This window comes from Coturnix japonica, chromosome 10 (assembly GCF_001577835.2).
Source record: "Coturnix japonica isolate 7356 chromosome 10, Coturnix japonica 2.1, whole genome shotgun sequence".
Taxonomy (NCBI): Eukaryota; Metazoa; Chordata; class Aves; order Galliformes; family Phasianidae; genus Coturnix; species Coturnix japonica.
Genome location: NC_029525.1, coordinates 11,413,371 through 11,435,521, shown reverse-complemented (window position 1 = coordinate 11,435,521; position 22,151 = coordinate 11,413,371). Strand labels below are relative to the sequence as shown.

General features: G+C 43.6%; 1 protein-coding gene and 1 long non-coding RNA gene across 4 annotated transcripts in view; both read left to right on the top strand.

The window, feature by feature from the left end:
* MINAR1 (membrane integral NOTCH2 associated receptor 1) overlaps window positions 1–13,265 on the top strand; it is a 46,915-nt gene extending 33,650 nt beyond the window's left edge. For 2 of the 3 annotated variants that reach the window (XM_032446892.1, XM_015873098.2), the window contains exons 2-4: window positions 3,085–5,427; window positions 6,355–6,609; window positions 10,026–13,265. In XM_032446892.1, coding sequence (XP_032302783.1) covers window positions 3,130–5,427; window positions 6,355–6,609; window positions 10,026–10,223 — 2,751 coding nt within the window. In that variant the 5' untranslated portion in view covers window positions 3,085–3,129 and the 3' untranslated portion in view covers window positions 10,224–13,265. Of the gene's footprint in view, window positions 1–3,084; window positions 5,428–6,314; window positions 6,610–10,025 lie in introns of those variants that run through there. The other variant, XM_032446893.1, reaches the window with a different exon arrangement.
* Window positions 13,266–16,242: 2,977 nt separating this feature from the next.
* On the top strand, window positions 16,243–20,402 carry LOC116653911. Its single transcript, XR_004308537.1, has 2 exons — window positions 16,243–18,300; window positions 18,815–20,402. It is a non-coding gene; the product is annotated as an uncharacterized LOC116653911 (long non-coding RNA).
* Window positions 20,403–22,151: the final 1,749 nt, after the last annotated feature.

Genomic DNA, 22,151 nt, shown 5'->3' with positions numbered 1-22,151 from the left:
TAAGTGGCCTGTTTGATCAGAAGCTGTCTTGCTGAGGATAAATAAGCTGGATCCTGTCCCTGTGCCCAGTATGCTCCATCTCTCTGGAGGATAAAATTGGCCTGGGGAGGGCTGACTATGAAGATAAGGCAGGAGAACTCAGGTGGAATTGAGGCCATGTGTGCATTCCCCCCCTCCATCCTTCCGTGCTGATGTGCTTGCTGTGGGTGCTTTCATTCTCTTTGCTGCCTTTGACTGGTTCATGACTCTGTGCCCTCTCTGAAAGTTCTTCCTGTTCTTATTTTGGAGCTTTGCATTTGCGTGCCACGTCCAGGTCTATTCTGGTCTTGCTTTGAGACGTGATGAATGAACATGGCCCCAGTGCCGGGGATGTGGCAGCTCCTACGGTGACTTGCCAGGAGGCTGCTGCCTCTGTCACAGGTATAACAAGAGACAGGAGACTGTAACTTGCCACTGAAAGCCTGGGCACCAGCTTCGCCTGGAAACAAGATTTGGGGGCTGTCATATTTAGTCCTTCTGTGGTATTACACCTTATTTTATTCTCGCAGGGTGAATCTGCTGTGTGTTCCACTGGCAGAGTTTCTGATGCTCTGACACAGGAGTGCTCTCATTTCTATGCTCAGTCTGAAGCCCAATGAAGCTTTTGCACCTGAGCACGTTCACACTGGAGAGGTGTTTGTGAGCAGCCAAGGAGTGAAGAGGGAATGATTCCAGCTCCCAGCTAGCTTGTTTCTCCTCAAGGCCTGCATCTAATTTTCTAGCCTGCCTTTTCCATTCCCAGATCCCAAAGCTCAGCCTCAGTTGTGCAAACTGGCCAAATTCCCACCTATACAGGGTCATTTCTCTAAATGACTCTGTTTCAAAGCTTTTGTCACCTCCTTGTTCCCATGCTTCCCCATTAGCTGCCTTACCATCGCCTTGCTGGTGCTGGTCCAGCTGAGCAATGTGAGACATGGGATTGCGTAGAGCTTCCTCTGAACCCTACGGAAGATGTCAACACTCAGCACTTTGAAAAACAGACTGCACCTAAGTTGTAGGACTAGAGGTAATGGCTTTGAGTTGCACCAGGGGAGGTTCAGGTTGGGTGTTAGGAGAAATTTCTTCTCAGAAAGAGAGATGAGGCATTGGCACAGCTGCCCAGGAAGGTGGTGGAGTCACCATCTCTGGAGGTGTTCAAGAACCATGGGGATGTGGCACTGAGGGATGTGGTCAGTGGGCATGGTGGGGGTGCATTGATGGTTGGACTGGGTGATGGTCTTTTCCAATCTTAAAAAACAGAGAAAGCAGGGCTTTGTCAGACTGGTACAGGCAGAGCAAAGTGTACATCAGGCTGTGAAAATGCATGTCCGGGTGTGGATTCAGTGAGAAGCTGTGAAGCTCCAGAAGGGAGGAGATGTTTGCTTTTGCTTGTATTCAGCTCTGAGGTGGTAAAACAGCAAATTGCCACCGTTTCCACAAATGGCAGATTTATAGCATACTGAAAATTGAGTTGCTGCGCTGCTCTCCTGGTTGCTGGCCCCACATGTCAAGTTAATTCTGGGAGCGCTTGGTAGCTTTGGTGGCAGACTAGAGCAGCTTGGACCTGGCTAGGATGCTTCATTTCCTAATGGTGACATGTCAGACAGATGCAAAGGCAGGGTAATAAAGAGGCTGTGCACAAGCACACTCAGTTGATAAAGAGGAAAGGGGTACAGCCATCCTCCTGCAGCTTTCAGCATTACTTTCTGCAGCTGAGCACTAAGCAATAGAACATTTTTGCTCTTCTGTCAGTTAGCAGAAGAGCTGTGCTGCTGTGCATAATACGGGAGCTTTAAAAGCAAACATGCTTGCAGCAGAGGTGCCTGAAAATCCCTGTAGCCGCTGGTTTCTGAGGGTGGTGTTTACTATCAGAGGGACACATTCATGCTGTTGCTACTCAACTCCTGATTGCAGGCAGCAGGAAGGTGCTTCTGAAATAAAAAAGAAAATCTGCATGGAGATTTCCTTACAGGCTTTTCTTTTTCTTTTTATCCCTGTGGAAGGTGCTGCTGTGATGTTGGCTATGAAAGCTGGTGTACGCTGGCTTCTGACACTGATAGGGATCAGCAGTGTAACATCAGGTCAAGATGAAAGGCCACAGGAGAAGGAGGAGTTCAGTGTTTCTGCTCAGGAATTCTGATGTTTTTGGATGGGAGGGGGGTGGCTTTTTAAAAGATTAGTAAAGAATCTTGCAAGCCAAACCTGTGCTGTGCCATTCAGATGGATATAATCATTCTCAGGGTGGGAGTGAATGGGGGGAGATACCACAGCCTTTGGGGAAGGAGAAATATTTGTGTCATTCCTATGAGTAAGGAGAACAAGTGACTGAGCATAGGAATTTTGCAGCATACTGTGACCTGCCAAGTCCTGTGAAGTGTTAGCATCCTTTCCAGAGCCGTAACAGCCAGAGGTTGGTTCCCACTCTGAAAGCACGGTTTTACAACCTCCCCAATACATTGCTCACATTAGCTGTCCTTGCTTGAGTTATTCCTGTTATTCATAGTAACATGCAGCCTTTGCTCCCACCTCTGCCCTGTCTCTTCAGGCTGGTGAATGGAGCTGCAGTGCCCAGCTTTCTCTGGGAGCACATCGCTGAAGAGGACGTGCTCTGTCCTTGATATTTCTCAGCCTTCAGATGCTCCTTGATTGGCAGGCAGCCCTCTGGCATCTGCTGGATCGGTTTCAAGATTGTGAGATTTTTTTTGTCTTAACTCTTTGTATTCTTAGTTTGTGAAAGCCCAATAGCAAGCAGGTTGTCACGGTACATCTGCCACGAGTTCAGCCCCTGCAAAGCTCCTACTGTTTATTCACTTGCTCATTTTGGCAGATACTGACACAAATGAGCCTCCTTGGATGAAATCCTGCTTCCATTTAAGCACTGTTGACTTAATTGATGTTAGGATTACAGCCTTGGAGGTTGGATATTTGGGTCTGGGTTATACAACCGAGCCCTTGATTGCATGACTAGGGAGTCAAATCCCATCTGTGGCTGAATTACAAGGTTCTGTACGTATTATCTATGGGTGACTTACAATCTTTTCTGTTTGCTGTTGTGTGTTGCTGTAGAAGTCGAACACAGTTTCCAGCTAAACGACAAAATACACTTAAGCTATGGAGTCCAACCAGGAGACCTCACTCTTCCTGGTGAAGATCTTGGAGGAGCTGGACACAAAGCAGAACACTGTTTCCTACCAGGATCTCTGCAAATCACTCTGTGCAAGGTTTGATCTGTCCCAGCTGGCCAAACTCCGTAGCGTGTTGTTTTACACTGCTTGCCTGGATCCTAATTTCCCAGCGACTTTATTCAAAGACAAAATGCGATGCACTGTAAACAATCAGCAATCAAAGAAAATCATGGTGGCAGCAGATATAGTAACGATATTCAATCTCATACAAATGAACGGGGGAGTGGCCAAGGAGAAACTTCCAGTCGCAAGGCAGAAAGTGAAGAAGAAGGAGTCCTTTGAGTCATGTAGGTCTGACACAGAGATCTGCAACATGGCAGAGTGTGTGCCCAACTGTGAGCTGAGCGAGCAGGACTTCAGCCAGGGCTTTGCAATCAGGAGGTCTTCAAAATGCAGGAAGATGGACTGCAAAGACTGCCAGCAGTTTGTTCCCTCGTCAGAGCCGAACTTCTTGCTTGGAGTTAACAAGGAGATGAAGGGCCGGGCTGCCTCTCTGGATAGGCTGCAGGCTCTGGCTTCCTACTCCATCGCCACATCTCCGCCATGTGAGATGCAGAGCACGTATTTCCCCATGAACATTGAAAATGAATCTATTTCAGACCAGGATTCTTTGCCTATAAGCACAGGCCTGAAAGAAACTTTCATTTCAAATGACGAGCCATTCGTGATGCAGTCGTGTGTCCAGAAAAGAAATATATTCAAAGAAGATTTTCATAATCTGATTACAATATCTCCCAACTTAATACCATCCAGCAAAAAGCCAGAAGATGGACACAGAGAGCCTCAGAACAGAAAAGAAAGCTCTAAGCAGACTTTTTTCAACCACAGCTTTGAAATGCCATACAGCAGCCAGTATTTGAATCCAGTTTATTCTCCAATTCCAGATAAAAGACGAGTGAAGCATGAAAGCTTAGATGATCTACAGGCTTCAACGTATTTTGGCCCAACGACTATTCTTGGGCCCCAGGACACCAAAAAGTGGACTGGAAAACCAACCAAACAAACTGCCTGGCCAGCTAAAAGCTGGAGTTTAAATACTGAGGAGGTACCTGACTTTGAACGATCATTTTTTAATAGAAAGCAGTCAGAAGAGAAGCCGCGGTACCAGAGCTCAAACAACCCATCCCCAAACTTCCCTTCAACTGACAGACATAAATCCTACCTAAATCCAAAGGATCAGCAACCCATTATGCAGACGAACTATGCTGTGAAGCAGAATGGACACAAATCCAAGGAAATTCCTTCTATTCTAGATGTGGAAAAGCATGAGCCAATCAAGAAATTTAAGGACAAAAGCATTAATTGTACTTCTGTTCAAATCTTAAGCATCGACAGAACCACGAGCGTTGGAACACAAACGGAGCAGCTAGTCCTGGACCACAAGAAATGCAAGGATTTATGTGCACCTGGCCAAGCCAAGTATGCAGAGCGGCACTCTCTTAAGCACTCAGACGATGACTCTGAAATTGTGAGCGATGATATCAGTGACATTTTCCGGTTTTTGGATGACATGAGTATCAGTGGGTCCACGGGAGTGATGCAGTCTTCGTGCTACAATAGCACTGGTTCCTTGTCTCAGGTGCATAAATCAGACTGTGACAGCTCACCTGAGCACAATTTGACTAAAATCTCCAACGGGAGCGCCTGCAACAAATTAGATAAAGTAGTCCGGGCAGATATGGGTAACGTGGATGATGAACTGAAAACGAGTGTCTGCAAATTAGTTTTGAGGATTGGCGAAATAGAGAAGAAACTCGAATCGCTCTCAGGTGTCCGAGAAGAAATCTCCCAAGTCCTGGGGAAATTAAGCAAGTTAGATCAAAAAATTCAGCAGCCAGAGAAGGTCAGTGTACAAATAGATCTCAACTCACTGACGAGCGATGCTGCATCAGATGAAAGCAACTCCCCACAGATATTTCAGTGCCACAGCACTCCTCATGGAGGCAAGCTAGAGAACAATCCTGAATGGTGCTGTTCAGATGCCAGTGGAAGTAACAGTGAGAGTCTTCGAGTAAAAGCCTTAAAAAAAAGTCTGTTTACTAGGAGGTCATCAAGATCGTTAACAGAGGAAAATAGTGCAACTGAATCCAAAATAGCAAGCATTTCAAACTCTCCTCGAGACTGGAGAGCCATTACTTATACCAACAAAGTTGGCATCACAGAGGAGGAGATAAAAGATAGAGATGGAGGAGAAAACAAGGACTGGCACAGGAAATCTAAAGAGGTAATTTAAACCTTAACTCCCTTAATAAGCACTTAAAAATAATCTGGTTATGAATGCTTTCCACAGTCATCAGGAGCCTCAGGGTATGACAATACTTTGTCCTGCCATGTTATTCCTGTCTTCATTGTTATCGTAATTGAGTGATTTTTGTACCTATGTATTTTGTGCTGAGCAGCTGAAATGTGGTCAAGTTGTCCCTAAAATCACTTCACTCTTTTGTAAAGAGAGAGGAGTAATTTGGGTGAAGTCTTCCAGAGAAGATGATGTTCTTCATCTTCATCATGTAAGGAGGCCAGGTAATTAACTTATTGAAAAGAGTGTGAGGAAAATTGTTACAGTCTGAAATTCTCCAGAGGTTGGTTTAAAAGGATGGTTTGAAATTGCATTGTGATGGCTATTATCAGAGAAGCATATTTAAAAGGCAACAAAATATATTCATGGTTTCAAATCACTGAGGAAAAGAGTCCTTGTATGTGCACCGTGAGATACAAACTGTAGTTACATATCTGACTGTCAGTTGTTTACAAGTGTCTGAAACCCCCCCCCCCCCTGACAAGATCTGGTCTGGAAACACAAGTCTGGAAGCTTGCATGGATTGCTTTACCAGGTCAGGATTTTCTGCATGTCAGGGATATTTTCAGAATAGTTTTATAACCTGCAAATAGTACAAAACCTAAATTTCCTCTTTGCATCTTTGTGTTCATGCTGTGGAGAGCCAAGTCTGTAAAATACCTCTTTGATCTGGTTGTGAGAAGAGGGTGGGCAAACAGATTAAGGCCAACCAAAGCCTTTGTTCTAGCTGGTACTTTTCTTATTGTGACCTAAGCAATATCTTATGGTGAGTTTGAAAGGGATATCTCTGTCCTCTGTGTTTAACTCCCTCATAGTCCTGTTTCTTTTCTCAAATTCTTTTGAACCCTATTGCAGGCAGACAGGCAATATGAAATCCCACAGCCACACAGACTCCCCAAACAGCCAAAAGATGCTTTCTTGATTGAACAAGTCTTTAGTCCTCATCCTTATCCTGCATCACTCAAGTCACACATGAAAAGCAACCCGCTCTACACAGACATGAGGTTGACAGAACTGGCTGAAGTGAAACGCGCCCAGCCATCGTGGACCATAGAAGAATACACAAGGAATTCAGGGGATAAAGGCAAGATTGCAGCATTGGATCTACAAGTGAGTCCCATTTGTCTGATGTGATTGGCTTGTTTGTGAGCAGATGTTGCCAGAATGTGCATTTAAGAAGGGATTTGGATAGCTCAGGAAGGGAGCTATTTTGTGTTGAGCCACTAGTCTGGTTGATCCCTATCCATCCTTGCTAAGGACAAAGAAAAATGTGGATGTTTGATTGCTGAATGATGATCCTTGCTGGGTTGGTGATCCCTCTTATTCTGTAGTGGAGAGATGTCTGCTAAGCCATCACGGCACTGGTAGCTGTAATGAAGAAGACAGAGATAACGAGGTGCGGAGATGAACTGCTCCCTGCTCATAGCAGGGCAGTGGGCAGAATCTGGCATTGTTGCTTTTTCTTTTATCCTCGTTCTGTCTGAACTGTTCACAGAGAATTTGTGTTAATGCTTTTTCCATTTTGGAAACGTGAAACAAAATATTTGTAGGAGACGTTCAATACTGTATCTCCTTTCAAAACACATTGCTGTTACAGCACTGAAGTGGCTGTTGGGACTACAGTCACATGAAGAACAGACTGGTTAATAATGCGTCTTGTTCACAGTTTAGTTCAGCTTGCAAGTGTGTGCCCTTTTGTGGTAGTTCACCCAGTAGTCCCTGCTTACCTGATTTTGGTTCATGCTGCAGAGTGCCAACTGGGTTTGTTCATTTTAAAATATATCGTGTATTGTGTCCCCTGAGCAAATGATGTGTTCCCAACCACTGATGAGCCAAACCAGATGTAGCCCCAAGCCACTTCTCTCCCTTCAAAGTCAAAAGGAGAGATTTACTGCTTTTCTGCTGATCCGCTTCTACCAGGTTGTACAACTTGTTCATGCAGGCATAGCTACATAGACTAAAAAGAATGACAGAAAACAGCAGAGTTGGTTTGTGGAAGACAAACTCACATTTAAAATTTAATTAAACTCACAGTTTAAATTTTCCCAAATCACAGTATATTTAAAACTGCAGTAAGAGGGGTCAGGTTGAATGGAGCTCTGAGCACCTGGTCAGCTGTAGGTGTCCCTGTTCATTGTAGGGGAGTTGGACCAGATGACCTTTAAAGGTCCCCTCCAATTCACACAATTCTATGATTCTGTATAGCAGCATGTAGAGCCAGCAGGGGACTGGTGCTGACTTCAGGCATTTTGGGCTGCTTGCAGGCATGTGTGTGTCCCAGAGGTGAGCAAGCTGCCTTGGTTAGCTGCTGGGAGGGCAGCGTTTGGAGCACACTGACCTACAGCCCAGGGCTGATCAGCAGTCCATGCCATCACCCCACAGCGCTATAGTGCATCTTGCATGAATGCTCGTGCAGGAATTTGGGCACAGCATATTTGCCTCCCAGCTCAGCTAATACCCTTATCCTCACCAAGCTCTGCTCCTTGCAGTGGCTGAAATGCACTCAGAGAGAAAGCGAGCAGCACAGGGACCTCAGCTGCCTGCTGCTCTCTGGGATTTAAAAGCATCAAGGGGTTTACCAAATACCTTCTTTTGTCATTGCAGCCCATGTACTATAGTAGGAATAGGCTGAAAGCAGTTCCTCTGCAGCAAAGCAGCCCTTATCTGCTGAGCAGAGGCAACTGGGGAGGTGATATTTGGAAGCACAACTCCCCTGGGAGAAGTGTTCTCCATCTGGTCCTTGTAGGACTGCTTTCTTCTATGTAAGCAGCTCTGCATGACTGTGAGCAAAGCAGAGAAAGCAGCTTAGTGCCATCGTTTATCTTTAGGATAAAGGTGATAAAACTTTATGGGTTTGATTCTCTCCCCCCTAAAAGGACTGTAGGAACTGCATCTACTCCACAAACCTCATGTCTAGACTTCATAATAGAGCTTACTGACAAACTTAAAGAACAGACACAGACTGATGAGTGGGTTTTTCCCAGTGATTAAGTTTATTAGAACTGAAAGTAAATACATTATGCCTTAATGAACATTCCTACATCTGGCAATGAAATGGGAAAGGAAGCTGATTAACAGTAATGGGCCTTTTAAATAATGCATCTTCCTTCTGAAGTAGTTAAAAGGTCAATATCAGTGTAGAGGGGTCCGAAAGTATAATTTCCTTGAAGCACAGTGTTGCTGTCCTTGCTTTTGTTTATACTATTGTTTGTTCATTTAAAACTTCTCCTGATCTTTCTTCATAGCAGAAATTGCAAAATGGCATTTGGACCAAAGTTATGGGGTCTGGGTGAGGTCCCAGTGCTTTGTCCTGTGCGTAACGAGGCACTGTCAGGACAAATGGTGCAGAGTGGAGGCTCAGCTGATGGTCTCTGCTTCAGCTGTCATTGAGATCTCTATTAAACGATCATGAAACTGTTGCTTAATTGTTTATTTCTGAGGTGGCTGTACAATCCCTCCTTGGAATGCTTCTTTACATGAAGCAAATTGTGCTTTCAGGCAGAGGGAGGTTTCAGCCAGTAGCTCATGGCCACAAATCTCAATGAGCCAATTAAAGGCTTACCCAAATCCCTCTCAAGTCTGCTGGAGTTTCTTTGTGCTGGGTCCAGCGAGCTTTGCATTGGGCCCGTTATGGCACAGCAACGTGTATGTTAGAGTATTCTCACAGGGAGATTTCTATAGGGAATCTTTTTCATTTTTATAAAGAAATGGCCTTTTGGATCTCAGACTCAGGAGCAGCTTGAAGGAAAAGTTGTCATTTTTCAAAATGGTTTCTTTTTCCCCTCTCCTTTTTAACATATTTGCTTTCTTTCCTTCTGCTGAATGCAACACAATGTCAGCTAGTTGGATTTTCCACTTCCCTCCCTCCCTGGTTTTCCCTTGGAGAAAGGATGAGAAGAAAAAACAAACAAGCAAGGTGGAAATGGAAAGCTCAAAAATTATAATCAAAACAAAAAAGAGGGAAGAAAAAAACCATAAGAAACAAAATGCTCAAAAAACCCAATGTCTTGAGGGGGCACATATGGAGCCAGAAGTTGGACTCTATGATCTTTATGGGTCCCATAGAACTTGGGATATCGCGTGGTTCTGAGATTCCAAATTAGGGTTAGCTTTGTAAAATGTCAGTTGTAAGGAGTGTGTGTGAGGAACCCTTCCTACCAGCTGGGCTTTAATAATTTAGAAAGCAGTAACAGCCCAGTTGTTGACTTCTTTGCTGCCAAGGAGATTAAAGAGATCTTGTTTAAATGCCACCCAAGATGATGATGTTTCTGGCAAATCAGATGTGTTGGGGGATTCTGCAGCAGAATTACACCATTGAGGGATTTTATTTCTTGCACTATTTTGTTGCCATTTCCATCAGTCTTATGGAATTGGGATTGGGAGAAGTGGAGTTGGAAGGACGTGTGGAGCAGCCACAGCTCACTTTATCCTGACAGCAGCTGGGGGGTCTTTGGGCACAATTGCTTTGCTTACTTTATTGATGACAGATCGCAGGCAGTTAACAACTCTTTCCTTTTAATTTTTAGACTCAAGAATCTTTGAACCCAAACAACTTAGAATACTGGATGGAAGACATTTATACTCCTGGCTACGATTCCTTATTAAAGCGCAAAGAAGCCGAGTTCAGAAGAGCAAAGGTGTGCAAGATAGCTGCCCTGATAGCAGCGGCCGCCTGTACCGTGATCCTGGTCATTGTAGTTCCCATTTGTACAATGAAATCCTGAACCCACGGACAGAGCCGTGACTGCAGCTGCGTGCATCTCAGATAGCTCATTCCGTGTTTCAAACACCCGGTGGCAAAACTGTAAAGGAATTTGGTAAGGAGGAATGTTTTGAGGATGTCCTGGTGGAGAATGCTGTCAATGCAGACACAACGCAAAGCGATGAGAGAAAACGTTTCCTGAGAAGTATTACTTTAAGTAACGGTCTGTGTGCGTGGCAGAGCTGATGGAAACTTGGTTTGATTTTTATGCATTTTTAGAAGTGCAATATTATTTTTTTTCCTAAAGAGACAATATAATGTTTTCCAGGATCAGAGACGAATGAGAATCCAGCAAAAGGGCAAGGTTGTCTGAGCTATGTTGCATTCAGTGGAGGTGTGAGTACCTGCAGGTAGCACTGTATAGAAGGGAATGTTCTATATGCATTACAGTGGGGAGCTACAAAGGTCTTAAAGCTCTCTACAATGTAGAAAACTCTGAATGTATTGTATTTATTTTATAGTATTTATGTATTCCATGATCATTGGATTGAAAGCAGACTGTGTAGCCATGAACAGAGTTCATTCCTATGTTCAGATTAAAAAGGGCTCTTTGTATTTGGTCTTGCCCTAAGACCCACTATCATCACTGAGTACTTAGATAAGTGCAATGTGCTGCAGACCAAAAAGATTATGTTCTAAAGCAATCAAAAGAGGTTTCAGTTGCTTCTGTTGAATAACATTTGCATAGAGCTGGCAAACACGCCTTGCCAAAAGGGTATTCTTTACCTCCGCAGACAGTGGAATTGTCTCAATTTCACTCCTGCCAGCAAACAAAGCTGGCAAATCTAAGCAACGCTCTGCTAAAGTTCTTGCAAATGTAATCTGAACAGTTATAATTTTGTCACTAAGTCTTTGTGCCTTTTTTTAGACTGTAGATTAAATAGAACGGTTTAATTTTGCTATTTTAAGCCCATAACATAAATCACAGCATAATGGGTACTAATGGAGCTTCTTTTCCCGCAAGCCTTCTATACAGTTCAGATTGCTCTTCAGATTGCAGGGCTGGTGGTTACTGAGCACTTATATTAAGGGCACAGTTTTTCAGCACTGGTGGAAACTTGCTGTTAATGCAATGCATTCAGTGCAGGGAGCCCTTCTGCGTCCCTAGCGCTAATGTACATAAGAATGATGGTTGACTCTGCTGGGCAGCAAGAAGTCTGTAACCCCGTGAGAAACATCCATTTAATGCTTTATCCCAAATGCACATAGCAGGTTAAAAGGAATTCTCAAGCTATGATAGAAACTCCCTGCCATGGTTAGTAAATACCTGGACAGTATTTCTCTTCTGTCAATAGAAGAAATAGACAGGAATAAATGACTACAAAAAAGTATTTCCACGAATTAATGTGATCTTGCTGGTCCTCTAAGGGGAATGAGATCCTTTTGGTGAATGTTCACTACGGAAGGTAATTTGGCTCCTTCATAGCTATGTAGTAGCTGTGAGAGCATTCCCTGCCCATCCCTCTCTGGGTTGATGGGATACACAGCCTACACCAAAACCTCCACCTCCTGGTGCAATCCTGACCCAAATCCTGTGTGTTTTTTTCCCCATTCCTATATTAAGATCTTTCTTTCCTTCCAGGTGCTGCAGGATGGAGTCACTGTAGGCAGGAAATAATTCACACTATCTATTTTGGGCTCCCCTTAGGCCTTCTATCACCATGTGATTCAGAGCACCTATGTTTAGGAGCTCAGCTTCCAAATGTAGTAAATATAGACAGGTAGAGTAACCCCCAGGGATGTTTCAGAACTGCCAGCAAGATGTCTAATTTTAGACATGTGAATACTCTCCGCAGGGCCATTGCTCTGCATTTTACCTTATGCACAATTTATGTTGATTGTAGATGTAGAAATCTCACTGGTTCCAGGTAGCAACAGGAAGCCCTAATGTCATTTGTTGGCATCAAGGAATTTTTGCATTAGGGACATCAGATATCCTGAGGATTTGGGAGGAAATGGAGTCATGAACCTAAGAGCTCAGCATCTCAAGTACCCCTTAATTTAATTTACTGAGGTGCTTTTGCCCATCCTCCCATTGCACAAAGGCAACCCGTCCCATTGAGGTAGTGGTTTCCCTGCATGCCAGCATGTGGTTTGGAACAAATACCTAATTGGAGCTCCATTTGGCTCCTGCAGTGTCTGGGAGCATCTCAGCAGTGCTGGGAGCCCATGGGCAGTGGGGAAGGCAGAGCCTGGCTCCACCTTCATGCTTCACAAATACCTCCAGGAGCCGCCACCTTGCCTTCCCTTATAGAAAATAGTCATCCCTAGGGTTCCCCTGTGGAAAATGGACATTCCAAGTCTTCCCATTGAGTTCCACGTCTTTGCTTAAAATAGGTAAGGGGGTGGTGCAGTGGTGGCTGCTGCTGCCTGAGGAGAGCAGCCCAGGAAGGAGGGACCCTTCAGCCCTGCACAGAATGTATCAGACAAGGGGGAGGTCCTACAATAGAAACCTGTGAGAATATTGTGGTTGACCTTGTGAACCAGTTATCAACTCGTATATGCTGTATACTACATGATAGACTTTTGTATTTAAAAAGAAAAATAAATTAAAGCTATAGGTACATTGTAATCCTTGGTGTGATTGAAAAAAAAAAAAAGTGTCCTAGATTGTATTATTTAATTAAAATGATGATGAGCATATTGAACTGTTTTTCGTATTTATGCCTTATACACTTGATATATTACACACGATAAAATGCAACTGCAAGAGTTATAAAAAATAAAGAAATGAATGGTTTTCTGGGATCGAATCCTGTCTACCTTTCCAAAAGCAGGAGAGCTGCAGAATTCAGCTCCATAAATTGTGTGTGTAGAAGAGCAAGAACAGAATCTGTCCCCAAATGACTTTTTAGGATGATGATTATTATTATTTTTAATGGGACTTTGGTTAATGTACTACGTAATAACTTTATTTTATAAAGTAACTGTACAATGTTGCCTTTTTGGTTCATTCAAATATAATACCAAATAAACTTGAAAATTACAGCGTCCCAAGTTTTAATGAAGCAGTTACGGTAATTTATTACCCCATTGCTTTTCCTCTTTCTCTTTTCCAGGGACATCAAGATAGCCATGGGATGCGAGCATCGCAGTGTTAGATAACTAAGCACCCCATCTAGTTCTTGGTGGAATTGCTAATGGATTTCTCTCTTGTGAAATAATAAGATGGCAGAAGATAATGAAAAATGAGTTTGTTGGGCTTCTTTTAAAATCTCCTTTGCATTACATTGTCTGAGCTTTTGGAAGATTAGCTCTTGGCACTAATAATGATATCTCATTCTATGTGTTATTTCATGACTGAGTTATGCCATATCAACTGTTCTAACAAGGTCATGACTAATATTTTGGAATCTAGTTCCTTTATGTGTTTGTGCAACTGCTGTTCCTTTTAAGTCAGTATAACAGATAACTATGAATAGGCCTTTACCTGTCAGCGGGAGATTCATTTGCTTGGGATCCCCATCTGAATTTAATTTGTTATTTTTTCACTTGTTAATTGCACAATGACATTGCTTAAAATTCCAGGTGTTTCAACTACAAGTAATCCTGCATCAGAGGCTGCAAAGAGGAGCTGCAGAATAAACAGCATATGTAAATGGTGAACATTGACAGGAAACACAATAGGATAAGATTCCGATCTCCTCACCTCTGCTGCATAAACCCCTTTTATGCATTGCTTTAGCAGTCCTATTGAGGATGGGTCTGTTGAGTTCCCTGTGTGGGGTTCTCCTTGGCCGTGAGCTGGGCTGCAAACCAGCACAAGTTCCTTTGAGAGGGACTATCCTTATTTTGGGGGTTTGTAGCATGGACTCACACTTCTCTCTTGTACCCATCAAGTCCAGAAGATTACTGGTATAGGTGCTCTCTGAAATTTTATAGTGCAAATCCAGGAATAGGAACTGTCATAAAGATGCTAAATGTGGCCAGCCTTATGCCAAAAAAGGTCTCTGGCTCTAGTTCCTCAGCCAAGAAACTGAACGTATAGGATATATAGATCTTATCTGTGTCATTGTTGTGCTGGAAGGCCAGGAGGCTGCCAAGTTTCTGCAGCCATTGCTGGAAAGAGTCTCTGAGTCCTGGGGTAGAAGGAAGCTCTCACGTACGATGCTGTATCTTCCACAAGGACACAGCCCCATGCAATCTCTGCTTCTGTGAGTATATTGCTCACAGCATTCAATTGTCCTGGTTGAATAAATTCCTTATTTCAAAGAGAGCTTTGGTGAATGGTTCTGCCTGACAGATAAAAGAGTCATAAATGAAATATTGGATCTCTGGGCCGTATTGAGTCACAGTGCTCCTGTGACTCCATCACACTGAATCCACAGACCGAAGAAGAGAAAGTAGCCTGCAGCCCAGATTGTCTGCAATGTGGTCCTATTTAAAGGAAAGGTCAGTAGTGTTAGTGTGCACCTCGGGAAAAGGCGGGTGTCTGTGGGAGTAATTATAAATATGAGGTACTTTAATCTGATATCTTCTTTGTTATGTTTCCAGGAAACAGCATTATGCCTTAAAAAGTGCTGTTCTGCCAGTAATCCCTCCAGGAAACTTCACTTCTGATGACTGTGGAGACCATGGACTGTTCAGTCTCTTCTTGTAACACAAATCCTCACAGACTGCTTAGGAACTGGAGCAACTCCTCAAAAATAAAGGAAGAAGCAAACTATCAGCAGCCAAGCTCCTCCTTTGAGTAAGTTCCTTTTGATTTTGTTTCTTTCCTCCAATACGGTCAAACTGTGAGAGTCACAGAGCCCTTCTGAAAACAACAGTACACTCATCCTTCCCAAGGCTGATAGATGGAGATTTTCAAGGAAGCCTCATGAGTAGTCCTGGATGAGTTCAGCTCAAGAAAGAAGCAGTGTTTGGCCTGTGCATAGTATTATTTGGCACTGCAGGTCCTGGTGGGCCAGCAGTGGATGTGGTGTGGAGGCTTGTATGGCTCTCTGCTGGACCAGAGAGGTTGTCCACTAAACTTAATACGTAAGGTCAAGGAAATGATGGAGAGTATGTGTCTGGAGATGCAGCTGCTGCTGAGAATGGAAGCTTTTAGAAACAAAATGTTCTGTGGCAGCTTCTTTCCAATTATCCATCTCTAATCCTGCTTTCACTTCCCTCCTGGGTCTTTGGATTTTAGGAGCTCTCCTTGTCCCATTGATGGGGCTGGCAGCCAAAAGCACATATACAGAACTGGAATCTGGACCCTCCTCTTGCTGACCCTCAAAATGTCATGGGGGCCTGGAAATCACAGAGTTATGAAGATGCTCCCTATTAACTATAACACTGGGCTTTGTGGAGGTTGCATTTCTACACCGCACTCTACAAACAGAAGACTGAAAACAAAAATAAGCGGATGGAACAGGTTAGGTAGGAGTGTGTAGTTCTGATTTCTGGTGCTTAAAAAAAGAATGCCCAGCTCTGCTATTCACAGAATGAACATCCTCTGCTCTGTTCTCCAGTACAAGCTGTGCTATCTACACATTGTTCCTGTCATAACCTGAGGCTCCAACCCATGCTCACCTCAGCCACGTACAGGTGTCCCCCTGTGCCAGAGGATGGGAATTACCTGTCCTGAAAAAGCCCTTCCTGGGAAAAGGAAAAGAGAAATGCGAATTATTCTGCCCAGCCCTGGAAACGATGGACTGTCTGCTCACTGCTAAAAAGCTTTGCTGTGAGTTCTGTTTTAGTGACAGATGAATTCTGCACTGAAAATTCCCAATCCTGCCGGGCTGATGCGCTACCTGCAATAGAACAAATCTTTGTCAATCTGAGTGTTTTTCCCCACCTAAAGGTGAGAGAAAAGGGGAGGGACAAGGAGGCTGAGTCACTTGTGTTTGTACCTTGTCCTGCTAATGAAATATGGCTGCTGAACTTTACCCTGCCTTTCCTGTTACCTATATATATATATATATATATATGTATATATATGTATTTTGCAATGGTTACATATATACATATGTTATATACATATATACATATATGTATGTTGCAATGGTTACCTTTTAAGGGGCTCATAGAATTGCATTACAAAAATTTATGATGATGCAGTGAATGTGTGCAAGTGTATTAATTCTCCTCAAGGCCAGCGTTTCATAGCTGTAAAATTAATGTTATGGTGTGATTTCTAGTATGGCTAATTGCTATTCAGTAAAGCAGAACTCTGTGTTTTCTCACCTTATGGCACTTAATTCCTTCAAACAGCCTTTCCTTGGGGAGTTTCCCAGGTAACTGTCAACAAAGGATATATGCACAATTACTTATATATTGGTTACTAGGAGAAATGAGTGGTGATGCAGTGGCACAGCTGCCCAGGGAGGTGATAGTGTCACCATCACTGGAGGTGTTCAGGAAACATGTAGATGTGGCACTGAGGAATGTGGTCAGTGGGCATGAGTTAATGGTTGGATTAGAAGACCTTAGTGCTCTTTTCCAACCTTGATGATTCTGTGATTCTAAATATGTATTTTTCTACATTTAGTTAATGTGATTGAAGCATTGAAAATCTTGTGAGCTTGTTCAGCTGGTTTTGAGTTCCTTTGGATGGGATTAGTTGAAAGATTTATTAGCAGACATCTCAGGATGCAGTGGGTTAAAAACGTGCCTCATAACCATAGATAAACCCTGTGATGTTTGAAAGCAACTGAGGGTCAATAAAATAGGTCAATAAAAGCTCAGATCGCTTGAAATTTCTTATATTTATCCTTACGTTTTCTTACTAAGTAGAAAAAATATTTTCTTGCTAGGAGGGTGGACTGGTATTTGTATCACTACTGATTGAGAAAGATGTGCTAATCGCTTATTCCAGCTTGAAAACAGTTACAATAAAAAGCAACAACCAGTGCTGAGGCATTGCTTGTGTACTGGATTAACAGAGCGGGTTGTAGAACAATCTCAGAGTGATGGGATAAGAATTTAAAGGGGATCCAACACCACTTGCTGTCATCTTCAAGGCTTTGTTTGACTGCCAGCATTAGAACTGTGCTCATTGTTGTGGACTAATGGGCATATGGGTTGTGGAATGAGCAATATCCTTGTTGTCTGTCACAGATACAACCATGACCACTTGGGACTCAAAGAGAAAGTGTGAAATGTTGAGGTACCAAGATCTATTGGTGCTCAAGGGAAGGGTGGTGAAATCCAAATCAGCATATAATCATAGACTATCTTGAGTAGGAAGGAGCACATGAAGACCATCGATTCCAGCTCCTGGGTCCAAAACACAGGACCACACAAAAAAATCAGACACTGTGTCTGAAAGAAATAGGCTGAGATATCTTACAGGCATTAATGCTTACAATGGCATGATTGTTATCATAGTTACAGCCAATTGTAGCTCTGGTGGCAAGCAGTGATACAGCACCTGGGAGGTGCTTGGCTCTGCTTGTCAAAGTGTTCCAGTATCATGAAAGTGATGAATGACACCAGGAAAGCGTTTGGGGAAGGAGAGTAGAGGAAACACGATGCTCTGCTGAGTGGTGGTGTGGGGTGGGCAGGATTATTACTGCAGGAGCCAGGCAGGCAGCAAGCATCTGCTTAGAACCAACCAGATCAGAGCACAGTGGGAACAAGAAATCCTTGGACTGGTTATCAAGGAGCTGGGAAACTCCGGGATACTGTACTCGTGGGGGATTTTTACTACCCAGACATCTGCCGGGTAACAAATGCAGCTAATCATGGAGATAATGTACAGCCCTAATTCACTATGAATTCTCTCCCATGTGTTTAGAATTGTATTTACAGTAGGGAGGGAGTGATGGTTATTCATGAATCAAGGTGAACTGAGGAGCCAGAGCAGAGATGGCCGTATATTGTGGGAAATACTGTGTGATGGGCTGGAGCAGAATCCCTCTGAAAGCAGGGATGTACGTCTGGTATTCTAAGAAACAAACATTTCTGTAATTACTGATTGCTGTTACATGAGCTGATCAAACTCTTCATTTCTCAGGAAGCTCTGCTGACCTTGAGGCACAAATTCGCAGGTGGACTAAACCTCCTCCAGTTCACTTCTGCTGATCAGGAGGGTGAAGATGATTAAGAAAAAGGTAACAAAGGAATGGTATCATAGGAGAGAATGTTCTGTTGGCACGACCTTTCTTCATCTGCAGGCAATATTTTCACTTTGGCCCCAAAAGAGTAACGTGAGCTCAAACATTAGTGATATCAGGGTGTCATGGAGATGTTCCAGCTGGTTCGTGGCCAGCTTCAGTGCTTTTTGCTCCAGTTGGGTGATTCCCATTGTGTTTTGGTAAGGAGGCTGTATGTGGAGCACAATGGCTTTACTGCTTATTCCTCATTTACAGTTGTGAATGTGCCACTCTGTGGCTACTGGTCAGTGTAATACCCCTGGCCATGTGTGTCCCCCACTGGCTGAGCCTTCAAGCCATTTGCTGGCAACAAGAATTTTCCTGTATAGGGTGAGAAAGAAATTTCTCAAACAGCTGCTTGAAATAGAGAAAGAGGAAAAGGTAACAAGAGCGGGCTGCAAATCCCTAGAAATAGGAGCATCTTTTAAAATAAGAGTTTGAAATGCCTTTTCCCCTGTTATTTTCCTTGCAGGAGCCCATGTTCATGCAGCTGATGAGAGATGGATGGGTCAGATTACTCCACCCCAGCACTGCATCAGTGTACATCCTTGCCATCTCTATCCCCCATTTCTTCCTGCCCCGTCTGCTTCCTGCTGGAAATCCATCTGCAGAGCAGAAGGGCTGAGATAACAACCAGCTGTGAGTGAGGCTGTCTGTCCTCAGCTCTTGGTGGTCTGGTGCGTCAGGAGAGGACTGGCTTGCTGGGAGGATGGGGATAGCATTGTGAGTGGGGGGGAAACCACCTGGCCAGGCTGGCTTTTGCTTTGGGCAGAGGAAGGATTGGTGAATTGCAGTGTTTTAACATGTGCTGAGCTGTACATAAATGCCTCGGGCAAGAGCTTCCCTCCCCAAAAAACATTAATTGATTAACTTCCCCTTGTTCTTCCACTGATGTTTTTCTAAGAGTATTTTTAGTGTTATTGATTTTTATTTTTTATTTATTTATTCTGTATATTTCCAAAGAAGTAGAGAGAAAATGAGAGCAATTGCTCTTTTTTCTGGAAGAAATAAGCAAACCAGGAAAATCAATGCCCTCTAAACTTTCCTGGACAAGGGTGAAATTCTCATGCTATTGAAGTCCAAGTTCTCAGCACTGCTGCAGAATCTGGATGTCACTCCAAATGCCCTGCAGGGCGTCTGCACTCTGTGCTATGGGGACCAGCATTCAGCAGGAAGAGATAGTCCTCAGATCCAGCTGCCTTTAAAGCATCACACACCCCTGGTCTCTGATAGGACCAGACTATGTAGATTTGATCTTGGGGACCTTTCTGGTCAAGTTTAGACACATGCACAGAGCTCACAGTGAGAATATGTCTCCTATGTAGCTAGTGAGGATGAGAATTAACTCCTTTAAGCTGTGACAGGGGAGTTTGAGGTTAAATATTAGGAAAAATTTAATCTAAGAAAGAGTGGTGCTGCATTGGCACAGCTGCCCAGGGAGGTGGTGGAGTCACCATCCCTGGAGGTGTGCAAGAACCGTGGGGATGTGGCACTGAGGGATGTGGTCAGTGAGCATGGTGGGGGTGTGTTGATGGTTGGACTGAGTGATGGTCTTTTCCAATCTTAATGATTCTATTCTTAAGTTTGTTTGTAATCAAATGTATTCCTTAAAAGCTCTGTCAGGTTGTTATTGATTTCCTTACAGTTCCAGTACTGATGCTGTGAGCTCTCACAGTGCCCAGGGTCACCCATGCTCCTCTTCTTCCCTTCACCACAGACCTGTTGGCTCCGTCTACAGAGACAACATTTGTTGGCACATTGAGGTGAATACCGATGCTGAGAGGATGTCACAGCAGTGCAAGTCAAAATGTGCAGGGAGCGCAGGGTATCTTGATGGATTTGAAAGGAACACTTTAGCCCATGCATGGGAACACGTCCTATGCCATTATGTGTTAATGGATATGATTTATTTCAGGAAAAAGAGGAGAAGAGAACCCAGGGAAACGTAGAACCGATGATGTATAGGTAACAACACTGTTTGGAATATAAATACAGACAAACAGCATCTTTGTTGCCAGTAGTGCAATGTTCTTTCAGATAATAAAGCCATTTTGTAACTATTTGTCTGTGTCCTGAGCTGCGTCTCAGTTTTTCATTTCTAATGAGGCTTTCAATCCTGAATATTTTTTCTTAGATCAACAAAAATGGTTTGACGTCCTTTTTGCTAAAGGCTTCTGTTTGAAGTATCAGAACGTCCTGTTCCCACATCGCTTCCTCCTCTTCCCTGAATCTCCCCTAGTTCTTCTGTATCAGCCGGACAGAGAGGAAAATACCTGCAAATTGAGATGTATGTTGCTATATTTTCTGCCGTTGCTACAAGAAAATGTTCCTCGTGTTCCTGGGCTCTGTTTTTACACTGTATTTGGCAAGAGTGCATTGCACTGCTCTTCTGGAATCTCAGCATGAACTTGAACTTGGGGAAAGCATTATTTTGCACATGGTTTTTGACTTTTTAGATGACTTGGCACGGTAAGAGTTGTTCGTCTTACTTTTACTACAAGCTACCGTACCATAAAGGTAATGGAAAAATAACAAGAGAACTCGATTTTCATCTTATTTCATGAATATAGTCATACACGGGGATTCTTTTTCATCATGTGCAAATGAGCTGTGTCTTTTTTTAGGTGAGTTGTAATCATGGAAGGGAAAAAACCTCCTGGGAAGTGAAGAGCTGCATTCAGGGCAGGTAAAGGACAATTTCCCCTAATAATACTGAATTATCTGCTCTTCTCTGAGCAGGTTGCCATAGGTAATAACTGATCAGAACAGAATAAAATCCATCAGGAGTAAGTTTTACAGCGATGCTCTGTTTTACTTCAATATGTGATCAAAAGATAATGCCACTTTGGAGGAGCATTTTAAAACACGAGCAAAATCTGGCAACTTGTTACATGCCCTCAGTGACCGCAGTCCTAAGTGGTCGCCTTGATCACAGCTTCCTTCCCCTTGCTTCCTGTTGCTCTATGCAAAAATGTCGTGACTGATTTACTTTAAGAAGGAAAAGGTAAATTTGTTCTGAAGGTGGGAGACGGTTGATCTTTGGGCTCGAGTTGAACACAGATTGTGGATAATCTCTGTGCAGATTTAATGCAGGGGATATGCCAAGTGACTGACAGCAGGGGCACACCAGAGAACACCACCGTAATGAGTTGGAAAGGTGACCTGCTGTCAGATTTCATTATTTCAGCCTTGGGGATGAACTTCTCTCAAAACTGCTTGCCATCCCATGCATCTCTGCATTAACCCTCCCACCAGCCCTACCTGCTCTCCTACTTTTTGAGGCATCCTGGAAGTTCCATATCCTGAAATGGTACAAGCTTCTCCCTGCAATGCCCTGAAAGGAGGTTGTAGCAAGTTGGAGGTCAGCATCTTTTCCCAGGTAGAAGTGATAGGATGAGAGGTGGCGGCCTTAAATCATGCCAGGGGAGGTTTATTTTGGATGTTAGGGCAAAGTACTTCTCATAAAGAGTGATGCTGCAGTGGCACAGCTGCACAGGGAATGGTGGGGTCACCGTCCCTGGAGGTGCTCAAGAACTGTGGGGATGTGGCACTGAGGGATGTGGTCAGTGGGCATGGAGGGGTGGGCTGGGGTTGGACTGGGTGATCTTAGTGATCTTTTCCAGCCTTAATAACTCTTTGATTACCCATGGTGTTTACTGAAGCACTTTAGCTTTTATTGAGATATAGTGCTAAAGAGAGTGATTCTGGTAGTGCCAGGTTGCTGTTCTGCAACTGCAGCATTACATTGCTGTATTTCAAGAAGAAAAGGGGAGAATGACTTTTGCATTTGAAGCCATATATGCTGTCTG